The following is an 11,770-nucleotide window of genomic DNA, read 5'->3' as shown; positions in this document are numbered from 1 at the left end:
ATACCAACCAGTGTAAGTGACTGTTAAGGTAAAAATAATATTCGTATAAATAAAGTATGTAATTTTATTGTTCCATTTACAACAGTTTAAGACAATAAATAAAATTATATATTTTGATAGTTCCACCAGAGACCTGCAACGTTTCTGAACAACATGTGGAGTAACGGTCAGTACGTCTGGCCGCGAAACCAGATGGCGCGGGTTCGAATCCCGGTCGGGGCAAGTTACCTGGTTGAGATTTTTTTCCGGGGTTTTCCCTCAACACAATACGAGCAAGTGCTGGGGAACTTTCGGTGCTGGACCCCGGACTCATTTCACCGGCATTATCACCTTCATTTCATTCAGACGCTAAATAACCTACATGTTGATACAGCGTCGTAAAATAACGCAATAAAAAAAACATGTAGGTACCGTGTATTGGTTCCTCAACAGAGAATGAGCTGTTACCAATTATTGCTATTCTCCAGGAAGGAAGAAACCTATTCCCTGGTCTCAAATTGTACAATAGAGTATTTATTTTTTTATGTCTTAATTCAAAATTAACGAAGAACCCTAACCAAAGAGAGTAATATCCCATAGTAATCGGTGATTCATGGATTCTTGCCTCATATGGAAATCCATGTCTACCACTCTTGTCCATCAAATTGTCTCATAAAATGTCAAATGATAACCATAAGAGACATTTTAAATTATATATTTGAGGTAATTTATAAATACACTTTCTATTGCATTTTAAATACGACTATGAAACTACTGCATAATTTTATACTTTAGATAACAAAACTTAACCAGCTGTGAAATATTATTATGGCTGCACTGACGTGAATGAACAAAACACGATAAACTGGAAACATGGCGACTAAAGAGGGACCGGAATTGCAGCAGATTGATTTAACAAAGTTAAATCTTCAACAGCTCACTCAAATTAAACAACAATTAGACCAGGTGAAAGTTTATTTTCATATTAAGTTTCCATTAAGAATTAATATAATGATTTTTTATTTTGTTTGTCGAAGAAAAAAGCTGTTATTTTCACAGCATGCTACTCTTATTGTATCATGTTTATAGTAGCTATAGAATTTGTTCTGTGCAAGGTTCTAAGAATAGCTCGTCTCACGATTATATTTATTGAACATTGAAATAGTAGTACATTAAATCCCATTAACTTATGTTATGATTCCAAAGAAAAATATACAAAACTCTCAAATCGTTTTAGCACAAATTTGATCCAAGTAGAATACCAATTTTTTACTCCGTTAGTGTTGTATTTTTGGTTCAGGACAAATAACTCTTTACGAAAATATTAGTTTTCATGAACAGCATAAGTGAACGTTAAGCCGATTATCTTGCTAAGTCCAAACATTGGTGTATTAATTCTTTAAGCCACTGTAATTTACATTGTGTTTTCTCAATTTTATTCTACAGGAATTGGGCGTATTTCAAGACTCTTTGCAAACATTAAAAATGGCACAAACTAAATTTCAAGATTCCGGTGAAAGTTTGGAGAAGGTTACACCTGATTCTGAAGGAAAGACAATCATGGTTCCACTGACAGGATCTGTATCCTTACTGATATTCTGAACTCTGTTCTTAAAATGAACCTTAGTTGTCCAAGCCTCGTAGCCTAACGGATTTAGATAGTGTATATTGAAATTGACGTGGGGGTAATTCTCAAGATTTGTTACACGGACTTGTGATGTCATGGAAGATCAGTGACAGGTTAGGTTTGATTTGTTCAGGTTTTTGGTATGCCTACCAAAAAACATAAGGTATGCAAGGAATACCAAAAACCTCAACAAACCAAACCTAACCTGTCACTGATCCTCGATGATATCTGATGTTATCAATGTGTAACAAATCGTGAAAATTACCGCCATTTACCTGCTCTTATTTCTATCGTCAGACACGCAAACAGTCATTTTATTCACCGCTAGGGATGTAAGAAGTGTTCACCATAGACATGAGAGCGAATTTGTACTTTTGGTCCAGAGGAAATACTCGTCTTTTACGAATAATAAATTACTAATACCGGTATTTGGATAATATGTCACACATAATTTCATCGATTAATGAACACTTAAATCGACACCCTACTAAGGCAAATTATATTATCATAGTTGTTCTTGTTAATTGAATGTAAAATCTAGCCTTCCATGCAGTATGATGTAAACTGGAAGACTTTTTTTCGTTGAGGTAGTTCCGGTGATTTTGGAAGTGAAAATAGTCGAATTTGTAAGGGATTTCTTGCGGAGATGGATTTCAAAAGTTAAGGATTTTATAAGGAAATATTTCAAGAAAAGGAAATTGTTCGGAAATGTAGTAAATTGTGTGTGAAATAAGAGGTGTGTGGTAATAGAAGTGCAAACGTTGTGATTTCTAGTGAAGGAAAGGGACGTAGGGACACAAAACACATGATACGATGTAATGTGAATAACGTAAAATTTGTATTAATTCAATAACCATTGGAGTACAGTGAAACTCAACAAATAATAATGAAATAGACACAAAATTCCTATATTGTAACTCTGTTTCCACGTCAGCTATTATGCTGACAACATCAGTAAACAAAAATCACTAGGCTGCTGAGATTCGTGACGTAACCTGTCACAGATTCGTATATATAAGACATAACAAAAACCTAAACTAACCTAACTTAACCTAACCTGTCACAGATTCGTATATGCAAATTATAGCCTGAGTGTACACTAGCATGAAACTTTCGTAATGTTACCAAAATTATGTTGGTAGCTGAAGGTGTGGAAGCAAAGAGGGAAGGGAACTATCTCAGCGCTCGTTTAACCCTTTTTTTATTCTGTTTTTATGAAAGCATGATATTTGACATTTAAAGTAGGCTATGGTTTTCTTTAATACTTACGGCTTTTGCGGAACCCGGAGGTTCATTGCTGCCCTCACATAAGCCCGCCATCATTCCTTATTCTGAGCAAGATTAATCCAGTCTCTACAATCATATCCCACCTCCCTCAAAACCATTTTAATTTTATCCTCCCATCTACGTCTTGGCCTCTGAAGGTCTTTTTTCCTCCGACATTGTTTTCTTTAATAAAATTGATAATTTGTAATATGACTTTAAATAAGAGGTCAGAGATTGCAGATGTATAATTTATTTATAGATCTGTACCATATCCATAAAATATTTTTCTTTCATAATAAATTTATGTTGAAATACTATACTATTGTGGTAGGCTCAGCTCAACAAGACAGACGCCCTTCTTCAAACATTCTAGTAACTTAGAATCTTTACCTTCATTCAGAAAGTTTGTTATGTGCATGAGGATGGTCAAGAAAAGAAAGGAAGAGATGGAGGAGCAGCAATACATTTCTGAGTTTTTTTTTAGCTACATGAAGACTATAATTTTAATTAATATTTACTTTAGTTTCCTTCAAGATGAGCAATTCTTTCCCTTGACTGTAACCGAACAGATGTATGTACCTGGTAAAATAGCTGATGGAAAAGCAGTCATTATAGACATTGGAACTGGCTACTTCATCCAGAAAGTAAGTGAAAACAAAATGCATTTTTTTTTTAATGAAATATTAATATAATAACATGATTTAAACTCGCCCCTTCAGTGTTGAAAATAACTGTCACAAGTGAAAATTCAGAAAGTAGTTTAAGGAATAAACAAATGTTAATAAAATCATTTCAGTATTAATAGAAATTACTATTTCATTTGCATTGAGCTAGAAATATTCGCATAATCAGGGCAGAAGATTTTATTTGTGATGAGTACATTTTAATCAGTAATTGTTTTTTTTTTTTAATTTAATTGAAGTAATATATTTGTTACAGGATGTCGAAGGAGCTAAAGAATATTTTAAACGTAAAGTCAATTTTGTCACAGAGCAAATGGAGAAGATTCAACAAATGGGTTTAGAAAAGAGTAAAATAAGAGAAGGTATGCTTGTGATTTACAGAAGTGATATAAATTTCATGTATTTATGTAGTTGTTGTTTAGTCAATTGTCCGAAGACAGGTTTGAGCCTTATAAGTGACATCAATAAGGCATCACTCATGAGGCAACTAAGACATTGCATACATCGCCGATTTGCTACATATTACACTAATCAGACTTCAGATATATACACACAATTTTTCTTCCTCTGACACACATCGTCAAGTGAGATGTACTGCCTGATAATAGATGTACATATCAGCCAGAACCTCAATCAGAAGATATTTATGTAGTATGGATTGAATTTATTTATTTTTTATTCTGCACTGTCTGATGATTTAAGCATGATAAGGTAATTTCAGTTTCTTTAGTAGTGTACAGTGCATTAAAACAGCTCTTCTGCAGTAGAACAGTATGAAAGGAAAATATTTCTATAGGCCTACTACATAATTTATATTTTGTTATTTCCCTGTTAAATCTGGCAGCTATAACCTATTTGAATCGTTGAATTACTATAAAGGTTAGGAGGCAAAACATTATTGCAACGAATGACATGATGAAAAAAGTGTGGAATTGACTGCATAATTCTATAAAAGACGTTCTTTCAAGAAGAAATAAAGAAGCTTCTTGGTCATTGGCAGAAATGTATTGCTAGGATGGGGGCCTATTTTGGAAAATACCCAGGTTTTGAATATTTTGTGTGTTATGTAATGTTTACAAATAAAGTCTGGATCAAATTTGAAACCCTTATATATGTACAGTAAAACTTCTTTTATACTTTTCACACTTACACTTTTTTTCTGAAGTCGCGGGAAAATTCCTATACTTCCTATGTTAATTTATTTCAGTTACGTATTTCGTTTATATGGTTTTTACACTTATACAGTCATATTTTATACTCCAGGAGATACGAAATGTCATTTATACATTCTAAATTAATTTTTCTCAAAGTAGGTTTGCCATGAAAATGAAAGAACACGAAAATACAGTATATATTCATTGTTAGGATGCGATCCACTTGGAAATTCGTGGAAATCGGAAGCTGCCCATGCTTTCTTCCACCAGTCTTGTGTCCTTTAATGATGCTGTTACTGCTTTAGAAACAGTGAAACTTTTTGTAACACACCATGATGTAACTGAACAAATTATGGAACAATTATCATAATTTGAGTGCCTAGTTTATTCCTTAGGAGCATGCAGTCTAAAATAATTGATTTTTTATATAAAATAATCATGTTATTAATTGAAGATCACATTGAAAAAACAAGGTATGTAAGTTAGCGTAGTACAATTTTCTGGATTAGAGTTTGTAATATAATACATCAGCTGGCTTTTGCTCTAAGCAGCTAAGATTTCCTACAAATAATCTTATCTTCTTCAAGAATATGTGTTATAAATTTGAGTACTGTATTATACACTCAAAGATGGCTTCACTGTGGAGTTCTAAATTTCTCTTGTGAAAATTTTACTAAATTGACTTGTTCTCCCCGTATAGTTTTCAAATGCTGTTTTAGATGTTATTAAGATATAAATTCAGTTATATGTTTTTTTTTTTTTTTTTCAAATAATTGATTAAATGGTGATCTTACTCGTGTTAATTGTGTAAGCATGTGTGGCTTACAGCTGTTTCGGTGCTTCTTCACACCACACAAACACAAGAACACAAGAAATACATCACACTAACATACAAAAACACACAAGATCGCATCCTCATTCAGAAAACAGAAATACAACATAGCATACAGAACAGAAAACACACTACAAAGACATCTCAACACACAAACAACACAAACAAATAAATACAACCACACAGGCGTATGAGTCATTCCACGTCAAATCGCACAGCAATAAAACATGACCTTCTCGGAAATGGTCGAATTTTTTTTTTCATGAATTCCAGACATCAAATAAGGAGACCTGTATTGTTTTATTTTCACAATTATTAATTATTTGTGTAGTTATGACTATTTGAAGTTACGCAAATTATGCACGCACTGTTACATAAACTCACTTGGAACTCTGTGTCTACATATAATTGAGATTTGCGGTTTAGCGCATTTGAAAGACTAAATACAACACTTTTTATTACTTTAGGCCTATCACAAATAAATTTAAAATTTGGCGTATTTTTTTTTTTATCTTTTCTTTTTCAAAGCAAAATTACTATATTAAATAGCCAAGCTAAAAATCTGAAAAAAATATAGACTTGTTCGCTGATGTATTATCTGTACACTACTGCATTTATAAATATGGGATCGGCACCCATACATTTGTAACAATTTATTTTCCGGAGGCATGCACGCGCTCGCGATGCCCAGCTAATGAACTGCTTGCAGCCATAGGCTAGTAGGCTGCCCGGGGAAAGTTTTACGAAATCCCCCGTTGCATCTGATGTCACCATACTAATCATCAAATGATTAATACCTTAAGGAACAGTAAATATCTTATCTAAAGTTATTTTATTATTGCCAGCCCTTCATAGTTCTATATGTTTATACTGTAATATAGCCAAGTGTTTGATGATAGCAAGGCTGGGTAAGGCAGTAAACTTTATGGCAGTAAACAGATGGCAGGAGACAAAATATAGAAGAGAAAAATAATCAGTTTGGGTTTGAATTTCACGGAATGACGTGACTTCTATACAACATGAGTGATGGTAAAGATCGCGTAATATATAACAAGTTTTTAACTGTTTGATTGGTCACAAAAAACATTTCTAACGTGTCATTTATATTTTGTCCATTGAATAAGCACAAAAACCACACTGAAAATTTGCAGGCCAGATACCATAATCTAAAACCAATAACTGATACATTAAAATTACATTCTTTCATTCCGTTGTCAAAAACTGAAGATATAGTAAAACAATTTTCTTTCAAGAAAGAAGATAGGCGAATGAAAATTTAAAATGTGAATGAAAAGAAACATTTAAAAAGCATAATGTACAAATATTTGAAGATATAATAAGTAAATTAGCGTTTCCTCGAGTGACTTGATCCGTACTGGGTGTAATGTTGCAACGTTCAGTCAATCATCCAGCGCCGATAAACTTCCCAGCGCGCTTTAACGCTTCTCATCCACTGCTGCTGCACTGACCGCTACACATTGTGTCGTAAGTAATTAAATTTCCATTAAACTATTGAAGATCCCATTCTGATTTTTTCTGGAATTATTAAGAATACTTCAGTGCACCTAGTAAGAATTTTTTTAGATTTTTAATAGGGCTATTTCACATTGATATATAACTTTTAAAAATTGAATTATAAAAAAATATTTGTAATAATTATATTAAAATTAGTTAGTAAATATTTAATAAAAGACAGTACTTTAAGCTTTTAAATGAATTTTTCAAAAAAATTTTAACATCAATATCGTCAGAAATATGATGCTTTAAATGTTGCATTATGCGACATTTTTAACGAATTTTAACATGTAATATTTTAAAAACATGTGGACTTAGGAGGAAATAAAAATACACATAGAGTTGGTAAAAAAAAAATATAAACTCAATCAGAAATATGAAGGTCAAAATTTGTATAATTTTGTGTGCTTTGACGTGGAATGACTCGTATACAAACTCACATGCAATAGTTGCAACAATTTCTACATTGGACAGACAGGCAGATCATTCCAAACTCGATACAAAGAACACATTAAAATAATAACCAGAGGACACAATACATATACATACTCTGAACACACAACTAATGCTAACCACACATACAACAACATAAATACAGACATGGAAATCCTACACATACAACCCATATGGTGTTCACTTAAATCGGCTACAACTTGCCATTTTTCACTGATAATATCTTTGAAAAATATTGGAGTGCAAGAGGTCAAATGACTTTATTGTCAAACGCCTGGCATTAGAAAACAACAACAACCCAAAAACCAAAAACTCAACACACTAGAACAATATGAAATATACAGACACACTAAAACACACCCTGATCAAATTCTCAACACACAGATCCATTTCAAAACACACACACTATTTGACACCACATTCAACAATCTAACGCACCCACACAACAGGCAGCTAAGTTCGAGATGACGCCGAGATCTAGTAGGCTTTGAGGATGGTGTGAAGAAGCACCGGAACAGCTGTAAGCCGCACATGATTACACAATTAACACGAGTAAGATCACCATTTAATCAATTATTTATATTTAAGTGTTAAAAGTAGTGTACGAAAGATTCAACATGGGTTTTTTTTTCACTTGAGTTTTTTTTCTTCAGACCCCATAAAAACCTATAAATGAAGTTTCACTATACTTCCAGAATTGATTGCGAGCATTGATAGACTCAGGGCAATACAATTCTCAGTTTATTTTTTTGTGTCAGTATATAAGTACCATGTGTCCCATATCATGGCATCATGCCTTGGACTAGCATTACAGAATGAGCGCTGGTTCGAGTCTTCATTTGGGAAGAGATTTTCTCATGAAATTTCAGCCAGTGTATGGGACTGGTGTCCACCCAGCACTGTGCTGGATTGGGGGGGGTTACAGTAAGTAGCAAAATCTGGTTTCAAAAGTCAGCTGTAATGGCTGAGAGAATCATTGTGCTAAATGTGTGCTCAACTCCAACTGGGATGAAACACGAGCATCCATACCGTATGAATATGCTTTTAGTCCTCGGCAAGCTGGCAGGGTCCATTTTGTACCCCATACCCACTTAGCTTACAGCGTGTGCATTTCAGGCCAGCTTGCAAAGGATTAAATTATTTCTTGATAGATTTTATAATACAGTATTTTTATTACTTTTTTTTTGTAATACTACTTGAATAACTTATACTTTTACATTAATTACTGAAATTTTGTTTTGTAGCTGTCATGGATGTGATGGAAGTTCGTCTTCAGGCACAACTAAGTGTTCAGCAGCAACAACGTCAACAGCAAGCTGCAAAATCATAACAATTGCCACATTACCTCTGCAGATTTTGTGCGCAGACAAAATGAAGAAATAAAAAAAAAGTTCTCATGTAATGTAGGTAGAATATAATGATTTGTTTTGTACTGAAAGCTTTTGTTAATCTTATTCAATTGTATGTCCTTTAAATCTCATTCTGTGACCAACACTTCACTGCTAATATATTAATATTGCCTTATTTATAACATAAGTGGTATACCAAAGCCAATAAAAGTTTAAATTAAGTACTTCTAGTGTAATTATGTTATAGAAGTGTCCGGAGTTCTATTATTCATTCTTGGTTCATCGTGTTTCAAGAAATATATTTTCTCCATTGGTAGATGACTCTTGGAGAACTGAAAGTTCAATTTATAAACACGAACTTTGTTATTTGCAACATAACTATGTTTCATGTCTGTAATAATGGCTATAAGCACACAATTTTAAGAATTTGCAGTGAATTTTAAATTAGTTGTATTGTGAAAAATGTGCATGCAAACTCTGCTTGTAAATAATCATCCCATTGGTACAACGTCTTAAAAACAATAAAATATATATGAAGTACATTTTAGCTGCAGCCAGGTTTCTTCAAGTCACACTTTCAACTTCATTAACTTCTTCCTATTCTTCTGTTGTAAGAATCTTCATCTACTGCTTTCTAGCTATATTCTAGGTTAGCCTTCCTCTTCCTTATTTCTCACTTAAAGGTCTATTTTTTCGTCATTGGTGCTATAGTGTTCTAGAGTAGTGGTATTCAATCTTTTTTGCTAGCATACCCCCAAAATACATTTTTTTTAACTTCATACCTCCAAACTGCATTGCAATTAAATAACGAATAACAAAAGACTATGGTTGATGTATGTAAATATATTATTATTATTATTATTATTATTATTATTATTATTATTATTATTATTATTATTATGTGTGTCAGTGAAATGTACAGCGGAGTCCGTACAGGTCATTTTCTGTTGGATGCTTTTCCAGTTCACTGCAGGCTAAAGCAAGGAGATGCACCATCACCTTTACTTTTTAACTTTGCTCTAGAATATGCCATTAGGAAAGTCCAGGATAACAGACAGGGTTTGAAATTGAACGGATTACATCAGCTGCTTGTAGAGATGAGCTTAAACGATATTTTCAAGTATCTGTGACAACTGTGACTGTGACTTTTATCGGTGATTTTGTCACACCGATATTTTATATCGATACGTAAGCACAATATGCATGAATTACACCGATAAAAATTAGCAGGAAATATTGAAGAGCAGTGAAATATGAATACTATTTCTCTATACATACCGCTCATCAGTGATTTATATGGGAAAATCCAACAAAGAAATTATGTGCATGTACCATTAACAAATAAATACTTACCTAACTGAACAGTAACATGTCAAAAGTTAACCTCATGTGCCAAGAGGTTATATTATAGATATTGAACCAGTTGATCATTTTTAAATGTAGTTGGGTATGGAGAAATTGAGGTTATATGATTATCCTAATCGTTTTAAAAATTGATCCTTTTTATTGTATATAATATAATGGATAAATTATTTTAAGTCGTGCATTAACATTATAATATTGAGTCATAGAATAAAAATTAATGAAACATAGGTATTCAGAAAAACATCGGAAAATAATTACAAAACAAAACAGTTGTTCAGACAGGATTTTACACAAGATTAAGTACTGGTAACCAATGGTGTTATTATTTAAATCGTGTAATAACTACATAATTTATAATAAGATGGAGAAACTACTGCCCGATTGCTGTTATTGTATCATGCGCACGTGCAAACCTACGACGTAGAGGAGAAAATATCAGTCACAGAGTACTGAATACGGAGCAGATTTCGATAGCGATATTTTGTCACAGATATTTCGCGTCATCAATCACAGGTTTATCTGTAACAAAATATTGGTTTGTGAAATATCGGCCATCTCTAGCTGCTTGTCTGTGCAGATGACGTGAATGTGTTACAAAATCCACAAATTATTAGAAAAAGCACGGGAATTTTACTTGAAGCAAGTAAGGAGATAGGTTTGGAAGTAAATCCCAAAAAGGCAAAGTATATGATTATGTATTGTGACCAGAATATTGTACGAAATGGGAAATATAAAAATTGGAAATTTATCCTTTGAAGAGATGGAAAAATTCAAATATCTTGGAGGAACAGTAACAAATATAAATGGTGATGATGATGAAGACAAAGAAGAAAAAAAAGGAAGCAGAAATAAAACCTACTCCAACATTTAGTGAAGCTGTTGCCACATTGTCAGAAACTACTTAATGTGATTTAGCTAATGTAGATGACTCTATTATAGCCAGGGTAAACCAATGTATTGGAAAGAGACATTTTGAACTTGAAGCTAAAAAAACAACACTTTTGAACGTTTTTCTGGGGACACAGAATAATTAACCATAAATGGGAACTGACACTAAATAGGGGTTTGCTATTTTTGTTAAAAAATTTAATAATTTTAATTTTGCAAATAAATTACATAAAGTAAATTATGGATGATGCCATAAAAAAAAACAAATGGAAACTAGGTACCAGTCAAATCATCTTCTCACCATCCAAATCTAAAGATATCTCTTCTTATTTCGATTTTTTTTCTTTTCATGGCCTTTGTTTCCACTAGGAAACAAGCGACTGTTGTTGTAATTGTGAATTGTGATGGATGGCTATAACTGAATGTGGCTGGTTCTCGCAAAAGGCAGGAATTAGGTGGTTTGTGTCTTGTTCTGTTGTGTGTTATTACGCTCATGATCGGTTCTTGCAAAGAGTGGGAATTAGCAGATGAACAAGTACACAGCTTCATGTAGACGTGGGGATCACATGGCAGTAGACTCCTAATTTTAAAATTTGTGTTTTACATGTTGAATCGAAATGCATTTATTTTTGCATCAGTTGGGATTAAAAAAGAATTAT

At 33.0% G+C, this 11,770-nt stretch overlaps 1 protein-coding gene across 1 annotated transcript; it reads left to right on the top strand.

The window, feature by feature from the left end:
- The first annotated feature begins 764 nt into the window (after positions 1 to 764).
- Pfdn5 (prefoldin 5) lies at positions 765 to 9,400 on the top strand. The gene is made up of 5 exons (XM_069818946.1): positions 765 to 945; positions 1,426 to 1,560; positions 3,442 to 3,516; positions 3,812 to 3,917; positions 8,754 to 9,400. Exons 1-5 carry the CDS (start codon positions 853 to 855, stop codon positions 8,837 to 8,839), a joined length of 495 nt encoding a protein of 164 aa, XP_069675047.1. The 5' UTR covers positions 765 to 852; the 3' UTR covers positions 8,840 to 9,400.
- The last annotated feature ends 2,370 nt before the right edge of the window (positions 9,401 to 11,770 follow it).

The sequence above is a fragment of the Periplaneta americana genome, chromosome 2 (assembly GCF_040183065.1).
Source record: "Periplaneta americana isolate PAMFEO1 chromosome 2, P.americana_PAMFEO1_priV1, whole genome shotgun sequence".
NCBI classification, from domain to species: Eukaryota; Metazoa; Arthropoda; class Insecta; order Blattodea; family Blattidae; genus Periplaneta; species Periplaneta americana.
The sequence above is the reverse complement of the archived record's forward strand: the minus strand, read 5'-3'. Positions and strand labels throughout refer to the sequence as shown.

What these genes read in the sequence shown, in the direction of transcription:
- Pfdn5 (XM_069818946.1), top strand. Translation starts at nt 853, where the DNA reads ATGGCGACTAAAGAGGGACCGGAATTGCAGCAGATTGATTTAACAAAG. An exon ending in TGGTTCCACTGACAGGATCT is followed by an intron (nt 1,561 to 3,441) that starts GTATCCTTACTG and finishes GTAACCGAACAG; the next exon opens with ATGTATGTACCTGGTAAAAT. An exon ending in CTGGCTACTTCATCCAGAAA is followed by an intron (nt 3,517 to 3,811) that starts GTAAGTGAAAAC and finishes TATTTGTTACAG; the next exon opens with GATGTCGAAGGAGCTAAAGA.